At 44.0% G+C, this 21,289-nt stretch overlaps 1 protein-coding gene across 1 annotated transcript in view; it reads left to right on the forward strand.

Annotated features, from left to right (window-relative positions):
* The window catches only part of LGR6 (leucine rich repeat containing G protein-coupled receptor 6), a 153,937-nt gene that overhangs the window by 59,828 nt on the left and 72,820 nt on the right, over positions 1–21,289 (forward strand). Inside the window, exons 2-4 of the mRNA XM_082227417.1 lie at positions 5,481–5,552; positions 10,461–10,532; positions 18,871–18,942. Coding sequence (XP_082083543.1) covers positions 5,481–5,552; positions 10,461–10,532; positions 18,871–18,942 — 216 coding nt within the window. The remainder of the gene's footprint in view (positions 1–5,480; positions 5,553–10,460; positions 10,533–18,870; positions 18,943–21,289) is intronic.

The following is a 21,289-nucleotide window of genomic DNA, read 5'->3' on the forward strand; positions in this document are numbered from 1 at the left end:
TTTGGCAGGCTATTGGATTGAGGACCAAACCAAATGTGATGTGTTTTAGTGGCACACTGCCTGTGTTGAGAGGAGAAGGCAGAGCAGGGTGGTGGGTAGGGAGAAGATGAGAGGAAACCCAGCAGAAATGAAGCAGCCATGAGGGGAGAAGGCAGGGGGGCATTGAATTTTCTCATCACAGAGGGCACCACTGAAATTTGAAAGACCAAAGCTGGCCCTTGCTTCCTTGCTGTGGGGACAGGACAGAGGTCTCCTCTTTTACCTCATGCTGTAATAAGGTACTATTGTATGTGATGCATAAATAGCAGACCTTCCAAATGTCCCTATTTTCCAGGGACGTCCTTGATTTAGAGCTGTCCCAATTTCTAACTGGATCCCAGAATGTCCCACTTTTCCTTAGAATGTTCCTATTTTCACTGGAGAAATGTTGGACGGTGTGGAGTTATCCAGTCGCTGAGCCATCTGAAGGCAATCCTGTATACGGAAGGGTTTTTTTAAAATGTTTAATGTTTTATTATGCTTTCATATATATGTTAGAAGCTGCCCAGAATACTGGGACAACCCAGTAAGATGTGTGGGGTATAAATAGTATAATTATCATTATGGAATGGGACGTCCCTATTTTCATCAGAGGAATGTTGGAGGGTGTGAAATAGGCCTGTAACATAATTAAGTTGGGGAGAATGTACATTGACCTAGAATTTTTGTTCTCTTTTTCTGTGTCATATTAATAGCTTTTGCTCGACTTGGGGAGCGGTTCAAAGGTGCTTTTTAAGTGTTTTGTGTGAAAATGGTTTTAGTGTGTTGCTTTGTATTTTACATTTCACATGCTTAGCTGTATGTGTGGTGCTTGGCAAGAAGTATACATAAAACATTGGCCTCTGATGTGGCAAGTGGACTTCAGAAGCTTGCAAGCCTGAGGCTCCTGGTGTCCTTAGATTTAACAGCTGAGGTAGAAAACTGTCAGTGGACTTTGCAAACTAATGTGAGGGGGGTGTAACTTCTTTTTGCCTTTTAGGCAAAAAAATAAAAAAAATAATGATGCTAACTAAAAGCAGAGGTAAAAAGGTTTGTTTATGAGAGGCGAGGGACATCAAAGCACTTGAATTAAGGAGCCCCTTGAGGGACAGGTGAGTTATGAAGCCTGACTCTGAATCACATGTGGTTCAGTTTCCAGGAACTTTGGCTTAATTTTCCAGTGTATTCAGGTTGGGAATTCCTAGGGCTAACAGGAATAAGAAGCTCTCTTGCAAGCTTCTGAAATCTAAGGAAAGTGAGTTAAGGTCTCTAAATTTAGCAAGGCCCAACATTACATAGGACTGCAAAAACTGTTTGGGGCTTTCATCCAGAATGTTGACATTTTAGCAGGGTAGCAGTACAGTGAGTAAGGCTGACTGAAAGCATTCATTCTTTATACTGGGATGCCGCAGAGGCAATATTTTAAAAACTGCAAAAACTTGTTTTCCATTTAGAATTGTGTGTGAATAATATATCTTGTCCTCCAATTATCAAGAAGTGTTTAGGCCATAGTGTGACTTAGGGCAGAACTGATATAAAATCAATATAGGTTTTTCTGTTGCATTTTACAGAGGATACTGAGAATTCTCTTGTACACATCCCTGCCTTGACTCTTAAAATGCAGTTCCCAGGGTTCCCCAACTATTAAGTCGGCTGAAATGTTTACTTTACATATGCCCAAACCAGATCAGTTAAACTATTAAACCAGTTTGTTTGTAGCGTAAATAGAAATAGGGATATACATGAAAATGCTCCATTGTTTAATCTGCCCCTAACATGTAATATAACATCATTTATGAAATGTTTATGTTGTTTCCTATATACTTTATATGCTATGACCTCTATAATGTAGCTCTTAGATGAGCTGGACTCTGTTGGTATTTTGTGGCCTCTGTTGGTATTTTAATAGTACTCTTACACTTTAAAAAGTACTAATTTAACAAAATGTTGCATTTTGAGTGTGTCTCTGGTGTGTATTCCTCACAAACCCTCTCTCCCTTCCCTTAGTTTTTTGTATTTAATTGTGAACCACCCTGGACAGTGTTTAACTGAAAGAAATATACAAAACAAATAAGCAAAGAACAGGAGCCTTGAACTGTTGTTTGGGGGCCCTGGGGGGTGGAGAGGGTGAAGGAAAAGAGACATTTTTATCCTTTCCTCTCTCTTGAAGTCTATGCACAAACATGAGGATGAGAATTTAAACTAAAGACATTAGTGGCTCAAGAAGGCCAGTTTCACCCACCATCTTTATTTCTTCTTTTTTTCAAGGGATATTAACATTTCATGGCTCAAATTCAGTCAGTCCTGGAAGTCACTGAACATAAGTCCGTATTGGAATGCTGTTTTCAGTTTTTGTAAAAGTAATATTTTAATTTATAAAGTAATCTGTAGCGGCTGGTGGGGCAGAGCAGTGTTGCTTGTTGCTGTTTACCTGGCTTTTCAATGCAGAGGTGGCTGCCAGTAACAGAGGGGGAGGCAGTGGGGAAATTGATGCGGCGAGGAGCTTGATGTGGGCACAGAAGCACTGGGGGGGGGCACCTCCTGACTATGAAGAAACCACTATCTTATTTTTTCAGTGGCTCTATTTCACTTCCAAACTGATAGGCGTGGGACTCCCCAAGTTCAGTATGGTCACCAGATGTTGTCTAAACCACAGAGCCTAGGGCTTGCTGATCAGAAGGTCGGTGGTTCGAATCCCCACGACAGGGTGAGCTCCCGTTGCTCGGTCCCTGCTCCTGCCAACCTAACAGTTCGAAAGCATGTCAAGTGCAAGTAGATAAATAGGTACCACTCTGACGGGAAGGTAAACGGCATTTCCGTGTGCTGCTCTGGTTCGCCAGAAGTGGCTTAGTCATGCTGGCCACATGACCCGGAAGCTGTCTGCGGACAAACGCCAGCTCCCTCGGCCAGTAAAGCGAGATGAGCGCCGCAACCCCAGAGTCGTCCACAACTGGACTTAACGGTCAGGGGTCCCTTTACCTTTACTGCTGATGCTCACATGAGGTGGTGGTTCAGCCCTCCACACCTTATGTTCTTCCACTGTTTGTTTACAACAGCAGTTGCCTCATTAAAGAGGTATCAGTTGTTGTTGTTGTTGCTGCTGCTGCTGCTGCTATTGCTGCTGCTGTTAGTATTTTTAAAAAACAATTAACAAGTAAAAAGAGGCATAAGCTTTTGACAAGATCAATGTGGACCAAACTTCTTCAGCCATTATTCTATCCCCATCTTCTTCAGTGTTGGAAAATTGTTTCCTTTTAAAATACAATTATTCTCAGTGAATTTTCATCTTACAGTTTTCGTCTGATAGCAGACAAAACTTCATGCCTGGCTGCACCATAATCCTTAGATATGATGACTACAATATATCTGAAATTTGTTTTAAGTTTCTCATCACCCCCACTTCCACATGCAGCATGCAGCATCAGATATTTTTTTAACCAGGTATGCTTGCAGAAAAGCACTGTGTTCCATTCCCCCCCCCCCCTTTTTAAAGTAAATTAAAACTCCAGTTCATGGACAAGAAGGTATCTATGTATGGGAAACTTGAAGAAATGGTTTTCAGCAATAGTGATGGGCAATGGCTAAATTATATTTTCTGAGGAAGATTTCTTGCTTGTTTGTTTGAGTTGCGGTATTTATATCTCATCTTCTTGCCAAAGACCCCAAGTTGGCTTACAATAAAGCTAAAATATGACAAAAAAACAAAACAGCTGCCCAAAAACATAATTCAAGATCATAAAAGCAGCAGATAAGGAAATTAAGGCCATCATATAAAAGCTGAAATGAAACATCTATAAAACAGCAGAAAGACATTTAAAAGATTCCCAAATATTGTGAAATGCCATTAAAGGCTAAGTCTGAGCACTTGCAGAGATTTGAGCCATAAAGTGAGTTTTGTTTAACTCAGTCCAGCTGATGTGTGCTTGTTTTTTTCTCCACTTTCACACCTCTGGTGCCAATGGGATGAGGGGTGATCAATACAGAAGAAGAGACTTAGGGCTTATCCATACTTACCTTTCCAGGCACAGGTCTGCACTTCAAAGCTCCATGTCCAAGCTTTCCTTTTTTTCGCCCCAGAGCTTTCTCAATGAAAACCCCCTCTTTAAAGCTGAAGCACAACAAACAGCAATTTGGGTTTTCTGTGGATTGTCATTTGCTCCGATTCAGTGGTAAAGAGCAGGTTTTCATGAAGAAAGCTCCAAAGCAAGAAACAAAAACAAAAAGTGATTAGACAGGAGCTTTAAAGCACAGACCGCTCCTGGAAAGCGTGGAGGAAAGGTAAGTGTGGATAAACTTTGTATATTTATTTGTTTCAATATTACTGAAATAGCTTTTTAAAATTGGCATAGAACAAGTGTCTAGCATATCACGTGACATCAGTTTTATTGTCTTGCAATCATAATCAAATCTTCTTTGACACTATAGCCAGTCACCTAAGCTATGCAATCTGTTAGATGTAATGGAAATGAAGGCACATATACAAGATTTGCTGGGAATAATGGAACCACACAGGGAAAGTAGCAAGAAACCCTTTAGCAAAATAATAGAGAATTGCAAGAAGCTGGCAGATGACATGGATGTGGAACTTAAAGCACCTAGACAAATTAAACAACAGAAAAACCATGCTGGTAACCCCAGCCAATCCACAGAAGAGCTACATTCCCTACCTGGATTCGCTTGTTACCTCACTGTGGGCTTGTTTCAGTGATGAAAACCAACCTGTTTAAGTTTGCTTAAACTACAGTGGTACCTCAGGTTAAGTACTTAATTCATTCCGGAGGTCCGTTCTTGACCTGAAACTGCTCTTAACCTGAAGCACCACTTTAGCTCATGGGGCCTTGCGCCGCTGGAGCACAATTTCTGTTCTTATCCTGAAGCAAAAAAGCAAAGTTCTTAACCCGAGGTACTATTTCTGGGTTAGCGGAGTCTGTAACCTGAAGTGTCTGTAACCTGAAGCATCTGTAACCTGAAGCGTCTGTAACCTGAAGCGTATATAACCCGAGGTACCACTGTATATCTATCTCACATTGAAGGAAAAGGCTTTCAAGCCCATGTGAATTCCATTTGGGAACTTTATTTGCAAACTTTGGGGATGAATCTGCTACGTGGTACTAGTTGAGGTCAAAACGGCATAACAAAGCAATACACCTATTGTGTGGCATATGCAACATAAGCCTTACTGAACTATTCAACCACACAAAACTTCCTGCTATTGAAATTGCCATCCAGACAACATTTCTCCTCTCATTTACAATATGCACAATTGAACAAACCTTTAGCACTTTGCACAGAGTGAAAACATGGTTTTGCCGAACAATGAATGAAGATCTGAGCAGAGTCTACATGAGTGATAGTTTTTTTTTTCCAGGCTGGACTAGATCCTATAAGTTTATGTTTTACTTGGGTATTGCAAATGATCCAAACTCTGATTTTCTTTCCTTTTCTTTGTTTTTCTTTCTCAGTGATTTGAGCATGAACAACATCAGTGAGCTGCTCCCTGGGGACTTCCACCACCTGCGCTTTCTAGAAGAACTGTAAGCATAATGAAGTTACCATATATGGCCTCTTGGTTTAGCATTCCCTTCCCAATTCTGAGGCAAAGTGATATGTATGGCAGAAACAGATGATATGTGACAAAGTCATGTGTGCAGCATTTAAATAATTTGTTTATACTGCTTCCAAATGTTTGGTTTATTTAGATCTTATCTGGCTCCCACCCCACCCTGTAGATCTACATTTCACATTAGCTGATCCAAACCACTAGTGCTGTATTGCACCCAACAAAATAGAAGGGAAGAGGTAGATGCAATGCAAGGGTGACAGTCATTTTAACAATCAAAGTTGATATGTGTCCTGAGGATTGGGAGCACACAGCCTGCAAACAACTATAATTTAAAAATAAATTCAAGGGGTGCTTCTAGATGGAACCAGTACTGCTCATGTCCACAAGTGATTACCAGTGTCCACATGACTACGTCATCATCAAAATACCGGTCCATATATTTGTTTACATTTATTCCGAATTTCCCCTTCAAAAATTATTTGAATCGTTACGGGCTTAAGAGAGTTGAAGGCGGTGAAGGTCCTGGAGGCAGTTGGAGGATGGATGACAGCTAACAGATTGAGATTGAATCCTGACAAGACAGAAGTACTGTTTTGGGGGGACAGGAGACGGGCGGGTGTGGAGCACTCCCTGGTCCTGAATGGGGTAACTGTGCCCCTGAAGGACCAGGTGCTCAGCCTGGGAGTCATTTTGGACTCACAGCTGTTCATGGAAGTGCAGGTCAATTCTGTGTCCAGGGCAGCTGTCTACCAGCTCCACCTGGTACAAAGGCTAAGACCAGGTGCTTGTATCGCCAGAGTGGTACTAGTTATCTCTTGCTTGGACTACTGCAATGCACTCTATGTGGAGCTACCTTTGAAGGTGACCTGGAAACTACAACTAATCCAGAATGCGGCAGCTAGACTGGTGACTGGGAGCGGCCGCCAGGACCATATAACACCGGTCTTGAAAGACCTACACTGGCTCCCAGTACATTTCCGAGCACAATTCAAAGTGTTGGTGCTGACCTTTAAAGCCTAAACAGCCTCGGTCCAGTATACCTGAAGGAGCGTTTCCACCCCCATCATTCAGCCTGGACACTGAGATCCAGTGTTGAGGGCCTTCTGGTGGTTCCCTCATTGCAAGAAGTGAGGTTACAGGGAACCAGGCAGAGGGCCTTCTCGGTAGTGGCACGCGCCCTGTGGAACGCCCTCCCACCAGATGTCAAAGAGAAAAATAACTACCAAACTTTTAGAAGACATCTGAAGGCAGCCCTGTTTAGGGAAGCTTTTAATGTCTAATAGGTTACTGTATTTTAGTGTTTTGTTGGAAGCCGCCCAGAGTGGCTGGGGAAACCCAGCCAGATGAGCTGGGTATAAATAATAAATTATTATTATTTATTACTACTACTACTACTAAAGGTAAAGGTACCCCTGCCCGAACGGGCCAGTCTTGACAGACTCTGGGGTTTGTGCGCCCATCTCACTCAAGAGGCCGGGGGCCAGCGCTGTCCGGAGACACTTCCGGGTCACGTGGCCAGCGTGACAAAGCTGCATCTGGCGAGCCAGCGCAGCACACGGAACGCCGTTTACCTTCCCGCTGGTAAGCGGTACCTATTTATCTACTTGCACCCGGGGGTGCTTTCGAACTGCTAGGTTGGCAGGCGCTGGGACCGAGCAGCGGGAGCGCACCCCGCCGCGGGGATTCGAACCACCGACCTTTCGATCGGCAAGCCCTAGGCGCTGAGGCTTTTACCCACAGCGCCACCCGCGTCCCACTACTACTACTACTCAGGCTGAAATGTCACAAGAAGAATAACCACACAAGCAGAACCAGCAGTTTTTACTGAACTTTGTTGGGCTGGCACTTTTCTTTACTCAAAGGAACAGATACTGGGATGGATGAAACCTGGGGTATGAGAGGATAGCGACTTCTTTGATTTTTTCCATGCGGAAATGGATTCATAGACTGCCTTCCTCACAAAAAGTGGGCATGATTCAATTAAGTTGTTTCTCTAAATCCCCACCAGAAGAGTTCATTCCACTCATGCATCTCCCACTTAACGCTGCGTTGAATTCTGGCCAATGCTTCTGTCTACGTCCCCTGAAGTTACTTCACAGTGTACATGGCAGACCAGTTGTGTGTACCTCTTGGAAAACTGTCTACAGAAAGATGGGGGCGTAAAATGCCTAATGAAGCAGAGTCGTGAAGAAGCACAATACAGAGCCCACGATACAGCCCTGGAAGCTGAGAACAGCCCTAAGCTGCAGCATATCCACTTGTCACTTCAGTCATCAAAATGGAAGTGACTTTGTTGAGCCAAGGCATACAACTTTGTCTTCCATCTGATGGGGAGAATCAGGCAGGTGGATGTTTGTGTGAGAAAGTTGCAGTGAGCAAAGAAACTAAGTGGAACTGGGCAGGAATGGGTTTTGCTGATTGACAATAAACACTGGAAATGCAATGGGAGTGGGGTGGGGGGTGACACCCTGTGCACAGAATGCTATTGTGTCAGGATATACAGGGCTAAATAGTCTGAGTGATTAATGATAGGGAACTGAAACCAGTGTTGACAGCTTCAGTGGCATAGCTCCTCTCTCCCTGTTGGTTTGTGGTAAAAGCATATTACACTAGGCACACGCCTCAAGCTCCCCTTCCCTCCCCCCACGAAAGGGCAAGCACAACAAACTTAACTTTCCCTATATACTTGATGATACAGGAGCGTGTACGCACACACACAGTCTACCGGAGTCCTGTCTGTCCCTCCCATTCTGAGTTCAGTGCTTCATCCCTTCCTTTTCAGTGCAAGGCACAAGAGCCTCTGGAAAACTACTCCTGTCTGTGTGTGGAGAAAGGTAACCGTCAGAGCAGCGCTCCTCACCTCATGTTACTAACTAGGATATAGAAAGATAAAAATGCAGGGGACAGTCTCAAGCATCCCCCCACTTACGTGGGTGCTCTTTTGGCACACTACACAAACTGTTCAGGTTTCTAGGGGTTAGAAATCTAGTCCCCAGGAAATAGCAGCTTATAGAAAATGCACAGAAAGGAAGATAAAACAAAATGTGTTGCGTGACCACCATTTGTCTCATCTCCCATCAGAAACACCGTCCCCTTCAGGGGAGCAGAAATCAATCCAAAGAAGCAATATCAAAAGTTAGAGAGTCCCAGAGTGACAGTAAGCAGAAACTGCAAGGCAGCTGGTGGTGTACTATAAGGAAGGCAGGTTGAAACCTGCTCCTGTATATTAAAGAGATGACCCTGTACTCTTTATGCTTTTATGGGACTAATTATGGGCGCCATTTCTTTAAATCCCAGGGAAGGAGAGAGACATGCATCATTTGTATACTTATGTGCATAAATGCATTCACAAAAGCAATCATACTTTAAACGGACGAAAAGTGACTGGTATTATGTCCATGTCATTGTATTTGGATGACTCCAGAAAGTCTGCAGACTCTTAGAAACACAAGAAGAGCTTTGTTAGATCAGACTGAAAGGACTACCTAGGCCAAAATTCTATTTCCAAAATTAGTCAGTGAGTTGCCTCTGAGAATCATAGAATCATAGAATCGTAGAGTTGGAAGAGACCACAAGGGCCATCGAGTCCAACCCCCTGCCAAGCAGGAAACACCATCAGAGCACTCCTGACATATGGTTGTCAAGCCTCTGCTTAAAGACCTCCAAAAAAGGAGACTCCACCACACTCCTTGGCACAGTGGCGTAGCGTGGGGGTGCAGGGGGGGCAGCCGCACCGGGCGCAACATCTGGGGGTTAGGGTTAGGGGGCACAAATCCATGGGTTAGGGGGCGCAAATACACTGGTTAGGGGGCGCAAATTACTTGCCTTGCCCCGGGTGCTGACAACCCACGCTATGCCACTGCCTTGGCAGCAAATTCCACTGTCGAACAGCTCTTACTGTCAGGAAGTTCTTCCTAATGTTTAGGTGGAATCTTCTTTCTTGTAGTTTGGATCCATTGCTCCGTGTCCGCTTCTCTGAAACTTACTAGAATAGAGGAAAGGCAACATCCCTCACCTCTGGTTTGTCCCCAGTATCTGTTATACTGCCTCTGAACATGGAGACTCTTTTCAGCTATCCCAGCCTTCAAGAAATATTTTCTCTATGAATATCTTGAGTTGTAACTCCATAAGAACACATTTTTATGGCATTCAAACTTAAAATGAGTTGTTGTTGTTATGTTGCCCATCTGACTGGGTTGCCCCAACCACTGGGCAGCTTTGTAATATCTTAACCTTTTCCTAACAGACTTACTGGTACTTTAGACATACCCCACAACACAATGCTCTTTTTTTGCTTGTCACGGTAAGCCAAAGTACAACACGTCAACTCCCAGATAAGAGCTCACTCCACCTTTGCTTCTCTCAGGGCCCAGCTAGCATGGGACAGCAGTTAAGCCAAGGTTTGGTTTAGCATGCCGTTTGATAAGAGGGTCATGGTTCAGGTCTCTCCTCTTTAGCCATATGAGCAAAACTTGGCTATAGACTATGGTTAAGGAAACCACAATCCTGGCTTTGGGCAACATTCTAAGCCAAACCTTGGCTTTACTGGCATGCCCCGGGAAGAGCAATATGTGTTTATGTGCAAACTCAGCCAATGAAACCTTATCTATAAAGCCAAGAGTAGCCCCTTGATACCGGATACTGCCTTCCATGTGGCTAGTATGAATAGTGATGAGAGGAACATATAGAATTGTTCACAGCAGTTTTAGAAATACCTTCTTCCTGAAATGACTGTTGGTTCCGCTCACAAAGCTGTATCTAGCTCAGGAGCAAGAGACTTCCCTCCAGGTCATAATCCTATTTCCTTACAAAAGGCTACTAGTAGACTTTCAAATATGTTATCTTGTTATCTTGACCATGTCTCTTTTGTTTATTACAGGCGCCTATCTGGAAATCAACTCTCTAAGATTCCAGGGAAAGCATTTTCTGGCCTCTACAATTTAAAGATTTTGTAAGTTACAATTTCTTCAGTTTACTGCTTTATGCTTGTTCTCCAAACAGGCATTTAGGTCATGGGGTCCATCCCTGTGAATATGTGGTTCACTTGAATTCCCATGTATTAGAGACCATTATAAATATCATCCCAGAAATGCTATGTACCAAATGTTCCTTGGAGCTGGGTTCTATCTGATTTCTTCCAAAACATGCTTGTGGGAGATTGCCATCCGAGCAGCTGCAAAATGTTCAGGGATACTAAATAACTGCTCAAATCCTAATACACCACTGGAATTCCATTGTCTCTAGGGTATTTAATTTCAACACTTGCTTGCTCTTGAATCAATATATTTCAAGTTATTTTTCTTCTGTTTTTATTTGTCAGCAATTCATACAAGGACAACACAGTGTTTAAAGTTATTCGTGTCTCCTTCATCTAGTCTCTAGTCACACTTCATCTAGTCTCCTTCTTCATCTAGTTTCTTCACTGTGATGATGTATCAATTGTAGGGGCAGGGATTTCTCTATACAGTGTGCTAAGAAATCCTTGTGGCTCTTGATAATGACTTCTATTCAGCCCCAAATAACAGTGGACAGTATCTCAACTTTTGACTTTCATGCTTGACTGCATTTGTAGGATGTGGGTGGGAAAAAATGGCAAGAGAACCAGAACTGTGATTTTGACTTGGTAGGCATTTGTATGGAGCCTATAATATACATTGCCAATTGCTTTATATGGTCTTTATTAGTCCAGAATTAATGCAAAGGGATTGAACTTATAGCTGCACCTCTGTGATCTCTCATTTTCTGAAATAGCTCTGTCCCTGGTACTTGCCCTGCATTAACACTTCATTCATAGCAATCACTGCAGGACAGGCTAACTGAATTGTATATCTTTTCCTCTGGTCATCTGTGATTGCCTTAATAGGAAATGCACACACACACACACACACACACACACACCGATATTATGGTGTATTTTTTATTTATTTTCATTTGTTAATGATTTTGCAACAGCAATCCGGTTCTGGTGAGTGTTTATTTAGGTTCTCAGTTCTTCATCTTTCCTTTTTCCAAGGAGATATTTTACAATCCCTCCTCTTCTGCAATAAACATTTCAGTCCTGAGGGCATGTTTGGAACTCAACCACAATGTGAAATCGCTGTAGCCGACAAAGTTTATATGAACCAAGCAGGTAGTAACCTGCTCCCGGGATTAGAGAGTGCAGTGCTGTTTACTAGGCCTTCTAAAGAATCCTGCCCTAAATCCCTGGGTTTAGAGATGAGTTGCTGCTTTATCCACAGTCTGCATTAGGCACCGAATCAAAGAAACCAAGAAAACCACAGCAAACCCACCCTGTTTCAACAAGGGCAACACTATGCTCAGAGAACTCATGGGCTCTGAATGCCTCTTTTTATCAGTTTACATTGGAGCGCTTCCCAGTGAAATAGCTAAGAATGTTGGAAGTATGCAGGTCTCATTGAAACTAAAACAGCACCTCCTGCAGGTAATAATAGTAGTAGCAAAAACTCTGCTGGCATCAGGAGAAAGCATTGCTTGAGTTCTTTTTCTAGGGCTGGAGGCATAGTGCACAGAGGAACTGTGGCAATCTCAAGTGGCACGGAAATCTGTGTTTGGGCATCCTCAGGTACACCCAAAGCAATCCTGTGAGATGTGATGAAGTAGAAGCCTACCTCTGAGCTTCACTCCACTTGACAGGAACACAACTTGGGCATCCATATTAACAAAAGGATTGAGCATTATAGCTTTCATTTCAACATGAAGGATTTATCATCTGAGAAGTATGGGGAGGTGTATCGCCAAGGAAAACATGCAGGTGACCCTAGCTTCATGTCCATACTGTTCCTGTGCTTCTCATTCCAAGAGTCTAAAGGCATATCCCCTTGCTCTAATCTGCCAGTCCACATGGCTGCATAGAACTAGCATGAGATATAAACGCAGGTTGTGTTGTCCATGTGGCTGGATTTCCATGGGGATTATCACAGGTACAGTGCCCAGCTAGGAGGCAGAAGTTCCCTGCCTATGCTCAACAAGGGATGAGCCTTATTTTGGCCATTAAGTAACTCATGCAATAAGTTCACCATCCATTGCATCCATGTTATCTGGCCCCATAGCCCCTCCGCATGTGTCGTTAGAATTCTACACAATAGGGGAAGTCTGAAGCAGCCTGCCACCACCACTTCAGTCTATTCCAACCAATGTGGGAATCACCAGCAAATATTTCCCTCTCTCTCTTTTTTTTTTTTTGCAGGGGGTGGGAGGTGAGGACTATGGAGAAGCTGCAATGTACATCCCACCTAGAAAAGTTGCTCTTCCGTTATCCACAGAGTAAAGGATGTTGCCATGTTATAACCATTTTTATTTTCACAATTGAATTTATACCCCCACATGTGCAGCCCATGCTATGGCAAACATTCTATTAAAATTAAAGCAATTAAAACAGCTAAAACAATAAGATCCAAGGAGCGGCAAGCCACTCCATAAAACTGTTCCAACATTTCCCTGTTGAATCTGAGTTCTTTGCTAGGTTGTAGACAGGTTAGGGGTCTTAGATGCTTTTGCACTTCGAGCAAAAAGTAACATGATGCCCAGAAACATTTTTCTCCAGTGAGAGGGAGATGAAAGCCAGGAAAACAGCATGCCTTCTGAAATCTGCTGCCTGAAGCAAACTACTTCATGTTGCTTCTTGGTAGGGTTGGTCCTGTTTGCAGCGATATGCTATGCTTATATCCACACAGAGTGCATGCTTGATTTAGTGTTTCCTGCTGAGAACCTGGTGAGAGGCTTTTCCTGTAATGACCCAGTGGGTGCTGCTCTAGGAGTGATCTTACTGCTAGGCTAGTGGGTGTAGCTGCAATTCTTTGAAGTCTAAAGTGCCACTCTGCTTCCGTGAGAGCATACACAACCAACTTTGGCTTATTTCACCTTTTTTGGAACTGTGGGATAACGAGGGAGGGCGCAAGCTGAGGAGAGACCATGGGACACAGAGGTGAATCTCTCCAGTGGCTTGTTAGAACGAGGCTTGAAAAACCACCAAGTAGGGGTTGCAGGAAGGCTCCTACTTTCATCCAGCCCCAGGTGCCCCAGGCAAGGAATGCAAATTAAAACATCCAGAAAACAGCATGTGGGACAAGCTTTGCCTGTCTCTCCCTCTCCCCACCTACCCCAGCTCCAGCATGTCAAAACATCTAATACAGCTTTCTGTTTGTGGGGTTGCCCAGAGCGCTTGTGTGCCCTTCCATCATCTGGTGCACCAGTACTCAGTTCTGCAGGGTGTTGGGCTTCCATGAGCAGGGGTACATCATAGAATCATAGACCCTGAGGATCATTTAATCCAACCCCCTGTAATGCAGGAATATGTGGTTGGCCTGTATGGGGACTAAACCTGTGACCTTGGCATCATCAGCACCACAACTGAGGTAACTGGCGGGTATTCAAAAGGCCCAGTGTTCCTGTACCCAGTCCCTCTCTTCCTGCGCACATTGTTTATTAGGGACCCAGTGTTGCTTCATATACCCTTCCCCCCAGTTCCTTGTTGGGACACCAGTTCGGCTGAGGCTGAGACCTCAAACTTCACCCTGTAGCTTGCCAGCCTCTCATGTTCCTTCCTAGCAACTTCTCTCTGCTAGACTTCAGGTCAAATAGAAAGGGGCGCAGGCCCTCTCTACCCCAGCCCTTCTGTTGTTCCTTAGTCATAAGGAACTCTGAAATGTCATGTTCAACTGTCGAGCCTCTCCCCAGCTGTTCCTTACCTGGTTTATCACCCAGTCATTCTTCACCAGCAAGCACAGCTGATGGGGTCCCTGATCCTGCATCCACACAGGACAGAAGCCTAGGGGGAAATGGGGCAATCCCTGGCGGTCCTTCACATTGAGTTTCATTTTTAGCAACAAGGGATTTCCGTATGTAAGGTATTACTTCAATATGTAGAACCCATTATATACCCATAATTCAATCTGGTTATACAGTGTCATGTCAGCAGTTCACCATACAGATCCTTTCATCCCTACATTTCCAACATGCCAATTTGGTCATGTGAACAAACCCGGGTTTTTTAACCTGGTTCTGTAGTAATTTTTCATGCGAGAGCTTTCAGGCATAGAGAATCAGTCAGGTGGAGGAGAGGAAACCTTAGCAAGAAAACAACAACCCCCCCCCAGCTGATTAGTTAAAATGTGTTGCACAAGAATTGTAATTGTATATGCACAACATGCTGTTCTATGGGAGGGTGCGGAGAAGAAGAGCAGTTCAGGCAGAATAGCAACTCCAAGCTTCGGGTGAGAATGTTTTTGTTACATGCAAGGAGTCATTGAGATAGGCTTCACGGAGTGTCAGTCAATTAGGCGGGAGAGGCTGCTTCAGATGTGGGGCTGTGTGGGAAAGCATTCCTATGATTAAATGAATGGCTTTCCCCAGAAGGCATGGGGAAACACATGAATCGATGCTGTCTCTTTAAATCCCTCCCTGGAGTGGCGGGCAAGCAGCCCTTGATCTATACCTTTCTCCCTTTCATCTTGCTCAATCATTAAAACCAAAGGGAGCAAATAAACATACAGAGACATTCTCCAGGGAGAAGTGGATCAGCCCCAGAGCCCTGCCCTGCCTCTATTACACATACAAATGTGCATACAAGCGTGCGCACACCCACACCCACCAGAGTCCCACTGGAAACCTTGCTATCATATGCACATGAATACGAGCCATGCCTGCATGCAGCAGGCAATGGAGTTGCAGGAATCAAGAACAGGGAGTGCACCACATAGCAATGTTTTGTTGCAGGTCCTACTTGCTTCCCCCTGTTTTCATGTTCAGGTGTAAGTGTTGGTGCTTATGTAGTGAAAATGGCACCACTTACACATAAGAAAGAGTGTCCCAGGGTTTCCTGAACAGCTATCAAGGTGGGTGGTCAGTAGCAGGTCAGCAATCATTCACACAGTGTCAGTTGAGTTAACTCTCTGGTGAACCGCGCTAAGCTCTTTTGATGAATAAATAATAATAAAATAATATTTATTTTTTAAAAAACAGCTCAGGAGGCCAGGCCAAATGAGCACAGCAACTCTTCCCAGCAGATCTTGCCCCAATATGACAGTTGTGAGGACTGAAGGTCTCTGCCTTCGCCCAGCTTCCTAAGTCGTCTCCTCCCCAGCTCCTTCCCAAGCAATCTGAGGCTCCTTCAGTTTGCCTGTCTTTACTCTGCCCTCTTCATACCTCTTCTGGTTCTGGGAGACCAGGGTGGAGGGAAGCTGGTTGCAGCAGGAGGGGGAGACTGCCTGGCTTCATCACCAACCTCACTCATTGTTGCCTCTTGACCCCCCTCCTCCCCGGCCTCCTCTTCTGCCTCTAGCGCTGGACTGCTCTCTGCCACAGACTCTCCCTGCTCACTAAAGCATGTTACATCTTCAGCTTCCAACACCTCCTCCTTCCAGTCTGCTCCCTCTGACCACTCATCATTGTTCTGCCACCAATCCTCTGGCTCTGAGCCCCTTGGTGGTTCCCTTGGAGGTTCCCCAGCTGGTGCCTCCCATCTCTATTTCCCCCATGATCACTCATGAATAAAGCAACCTGTTAACCTGTCAATGAGCTTGTTAAAGAGTTTTCTTGAATTTGTTTAATTTATAATATTTTGCTTCCATCCATGCGTTTATTATCTGGATCACATTCAGCAACTTTACTATTTATATATAATTCTGTATCACTGTTTAATATATTTAAAAGGCATAGTTATAGCAAGTTGATCCAGTCGGGTTCTTCTTACATTTCATATATACTAGATCTGTGAAACTATCTTTGATTGTTTTTCTTCATTTGGGTGTTCTTTAATATGACGATGAGTATTTTTCTTGGGAATCACCTTTTGTCCTCTGCTGTTTTGTACTGAAGAAAGAAAACACAGCACCCTAGGGACCTGCACTGTCCACGTTGTGCTTCTAGTGTTTACTTGGGTAAATGCAAATTACTATCATTAGTCAGAGATGTTTACTGAAAGCAGTGGGGCTGGCAGGCTACTCCCAGTGTAAACTGCAGCATGTCCACTGAGCCCTGTGATTAGAGCCATTGTTCCAAAAAGAGAAATGAGCTGCTTGGCCCCACACAGTGCAGCTTTACTACTCCTTTTGACTGTGACGTCTGTCATTTATCCCTGGCTGTTCATAACATGCTAAGCCAGTGCAATAAAGAAAGAGGTGGGTGGAAAACGGACGGTACCTTCTGTGCTCTACCATTTCCATAAGAAGCTGCTTTGTAGGAAGTCAGACCATTGGCCAATCTAACACAGTACTATCTATGTTGACTGGCTGTGGGTGTGTTGTAGCATTACCTGGTGATATTGGGCACTGAACCTCAAACCTTCTACATATAAGTATGCGCTCTTCTACTGAGCTGTGATGCATCTCCATAAAGGCTTACTAGCACAGTCCAAGTTCTAAGCTCTGTGCATTTAATAATAATAATAATAATAATAATAATAATAATAATAATAATACTTTTCTAAAGTCAGGAATACGGAATCTTTTTCAACACATGGTGCATGCCTCAACATCAGCTGATCATCAGAGCTTGTGAAGCCAGGCAGTGGCAGAGCTAAGTGCTCTGGCACCCAGAGTGGCACACATGCCATGCACCCAGGGGTGGGGCGTTCTGCCCATGGGGGCAGGGATGATCTGCCCAAGGGGTGGGGTGATCTGCCCATGGGGCCGATCTTGGCGCAGCTGCACAATCCTCCCCGGGGGCTGCCCCCCCCTCCGCAACCTGGAAGCATACAGTGAGCCAGGGAAAGGGGGAGAGCCGCAGCAGCTGCTTTGCCACTTTGCCGCTCGCTGCGCTTGGGGAAGTCGCGGGGGGCCTGCGCCAAATGTCAGCCCCCTTCAGGATGACACCCGGGGTGCCCTGCACCCCCCTTCCTATGCCCCTGAAGCCAGGTGCATTCATGCATGAGGGAGATTTTTTGGCTGGAACCTTTCACTCTGGTGTGCGATTTTCTGCCTGCAGAAAGTTTAACGTGAGGGTTGCGTAAAAAAAAATGTGATTCCATGTTTGAAGCCAGAAGGACTTTACTACATGATTTTTCTTGTTTGTGGAGATCAGCTCCAGATACCTCAAGGAAACCTTTTGTAGCAGTAGAGAAGTACAAAATGGCCAGAACACATGACATATGTGATACTTTTAACAGTTTTGAAATTGGGTGCCCTTATTTTGGGTTTTATCGGAACTAGTGTGCATATTCAGAATTTGAAGTTGCATCCATCCCTAGGCATAACATTATGGGTGATGCTGCTCAGATCTGTGCAAGACATTCTCACTTTTCTGAGGTGTCCCAAAACCTCATGTCAAGAGGCCTAAAATTACTCTACAGAATAAAAACTATTGTGGTAATATAATATCAGAACTCCGATGAAATTTCACAGTATCTCTATTCTCCACAAAAGGAATGCATATATTCTCCCAGACAACTGCATGTTATTTCTTCCAGATCCCTCCTCAGAAGCCACCTTTTCCATAGCGCCTAGTTTCCATGCCATTCTGTGTCGCACCTGTAACTAAACCTAAGCACAGGGAACCGAAACAATCTCTCATTACTTCCCTCTTTATCCCGGTTTCAATTTACATCATGCTCTTCTATCACTTTTCCTGTGTCAGATTTTAAATGGTCAGTTGCTTGGGCAGAGACGTGTCCTTTTATACCCGGTGAAGCATCATGCACACTGATGGTGCTATGTAAAAAGTAACAGTAATTATGAACAGAGTGGCCTTTTCCCTAAACTAATTCCCAGTTAATTCCAAGTGTTCACTTACATAAGATATACTAAGTCACAGGAATCATGGTGCTACTTTGTACAGTGGTACCTCAGGTTAGAGACACTTCAGGTTACAGACTCTGCTAACCCAGAAATATTACCTTGGGTTAAGAACTTGGCTTCAGGATGAGAACAGAAATCGCGCTGCAGCGGGAGGCCCCATTAGCTAAAGTGGTGCTTCAGGTTAAGAACAGTTTCAGCTTAAGAACGGACCTCCGGAACGAATTAAGTACTTAACGCGAGGTACCACTGTATAGATTTTACATTGAGAAAACATTAGCGCTTGACAGGTTTACATTTCTGCCAGAGTCCCACAATTCATGCAAGCAATGGAGTCTGCGGTTTCAGGACAAATAGGCTTTGGAATGCCATTCCTAGACCTGTATTCAGCAGCCCTGTGCCCTTGTTAATGGAGGGTTTTTTGCCTTGAACAGCATCTGTATTCTGAAATCTTGTTTGGGGAGGGGGTTGGAATTCTGTATACTCCATTTTGTTGAGGGTTATTTTTTAAAGTTGTCATTTTTTCCCTTCTAATTATAGGATGTTACAGAACAATCAGCTCAGTCGGATCCCAGCAGAAGCTCTGTGGGATCTTCCAAACCTTCAGTCACTGTAAGTCCTAATGGATTGTCCCTTTAAGCTGTTACGGGATCTCTGAAACAAGTGTTATTCAATACTTTGTTTTATTTATTTTGTACGCCACTTGATTGGTTAAAAAACACACCTCTGAAGTACTGTGTCCAGTTCTGGGCACCACAGTTCAAGAAGGACACTGACAAACTGGAACGTGTCCAGAGGAGGGCAACCAAAATGGTCAACGGCCTGGAAACGATGCCTTATGAGGAACGGCTAAGGGAGCTGGGCATGTTTAGCCTGGAGAAGAGGAGGTTAAGGGGTGATATGATAGCCATGTTCAAATATATAAAAGGATGTCATATAGAGGAGGGAGAAAGGTTGTTTTCTGCTGCTCCAGAGAAGCGGACACGGAGCAATAGATTCAAACTACAAGAAAGAAGATTCCACCTAAACATTAGGAAGAACTTCCTGACAGTAAGAGCTGTTCGACAGTGGAATTTGCTGCCAAGGAGTGTGGTGGAGTCTCCTTTGGAGGTCTTTAAGCAGAGGCTTGACAACCATATGTCAGGAGTGCTCTGATGGTGTTTCCTGCTTGGCAGGGGGTTGGACTCGATGGCCCTTGTGGTCTCTTCCAACTCTATGATTCTATGATTCTATTCTATGATTCTATGAAACATACTAAAATACTAAAACAGAGTAGAATTACCTCAGCGTTCTAAGCATCTGAGTAGGCTTGTCTAAACAAGAATGTTTTTAGCGGTTGGGGTGAAATGGGAACATAGGAAGCTGCCTTAGATTGAGCCAGACCATTGGTCCATTTCACTAAGCATTGCCTACACTGACTAGCAGTAGCTCTCCGTGGTTTCAGATGGGACTCTCTCTCTCAGCCCAACCATGAGATGCTGGGGACTGAACCTGGGACCTGCATGCAAAGCAGATGCTCTACCACTGAGGCATCACATTCCCCCCTTCAAAAAACCCAGTAAGGTTTTCATAGGAATCTTTAGGGCAGGCTTCCAGTCTTCTGAGCAGGTGCTAGAGAAAAGAATATGGTACAAAGCACCAGAAATTTTAGAACTGGGAGGTAATTTTCAAACGGACACAAATATTTGGAAGCATTTCATAAAAAACTTTTTGAAGGATCATATCTTAATGGTAGAGCACCTGCAGAAGGTCCCATGTTTCATCCCTGGCGTCTTCAGGTGGGGCTAAGAGAGAATTGTATTTGAAACCCTGGAGCCACTAAATAATACTGAGATAGATGTCCAATGGTCGGTCTTGTTATAAGGCAGCTTCCTATGTTCCTAATGCCGCCTTATGTCTTATTGCAGTACCTCGGTTGGCTATATCCATGGTTCCATTTCTTTCCTTGAAAAAGATAGTAGTGCAGAATTTGAGCTAAAGGAAGTTGGAAGCAGGAGTGCGGAGACATCTGATGTGGTTGCCACTCTATCTGAGTTCTCTCTGGGACCAGAATTAGCAGTTGAACGGTTGTGAGCTTTCATGGACTAGAGCCCAACTGAGCAGAAGCATGAAATGCTATCCTTAGTTTGTAAACACAGAAAAGGTTCATAGACTCTGGAGCCAAATGGCCACAGGGCAGCAGTAGTTCTGTCACACAACGAGTTACACACAGCATTAAGGGTGCTTCCATTACATGTCGGCAAATTCTCTCCCCCAAAATATTGGACATTTTGAGATAAGGAAAATGATGGCAAAATGCACTGGGAAATGTGTGATAATACTTGCTTTGGTTCAACATCACTAACATCAACAGCAGATCAGGATGAATGCCCAATAAACAGGTCACCTGGAATCACCTTAAAGTACAAAAAACACAGTGGAATAAAACATATTACTTCCATCTGCTTAAAAAACATCTCAGTAGATTGATTGGTATGGAGGAAGCTAGTCCAAAAGATACCTGGGCCTCAAGCCTTATAGAGCTTTAAAGGTAAGTATCAGGACTTTGATTGAGTTTGGAAATGAACCAGGATACAACAAAGCTGTTTCAACAGAAGAGAAATATGATCCTGACACCTATCTTGGGGCTCATCCACTTACCTTTGCCCCATGCTTTCTAGCAGCAGGTCTGCATTTTAAAGCGCCATGTCTGAGCACTTTTTCTTTTTCATGTCGCAGCACTTGCCCCATGAAAACCCACTCTTTAATGCTCAGTTGCAGCAAATGACAATCCGTGGAACCTAAATTACCATTTGTTCCAATCCAATGCTAAAAAGTGTGTTATCGCAGGGAATGCGAAATATAAAGTAGGGCTGTGCTGCCACCACCAATTTGTTCTGTGCTGTTCTCCCTCATGTCACTAATCCTGCTGGTGTTAGGAATTCTTAGTATAGAGATTAGTCCCCATGTGGCTTGCTAG

Source organism: Podarcis vaucheri (genome assembly GCF_965113315.1).
Source record: "Podarcis vaucheri genome assembly, chromosome: 6".
Classification (NCBI taxonomy): domain Eukaryota; kingdom Metazoa; phylum Chordata; class Lepidosauria; order Squamata; family Lacertidae; genus Podarcis; species Podarcis vaucheri.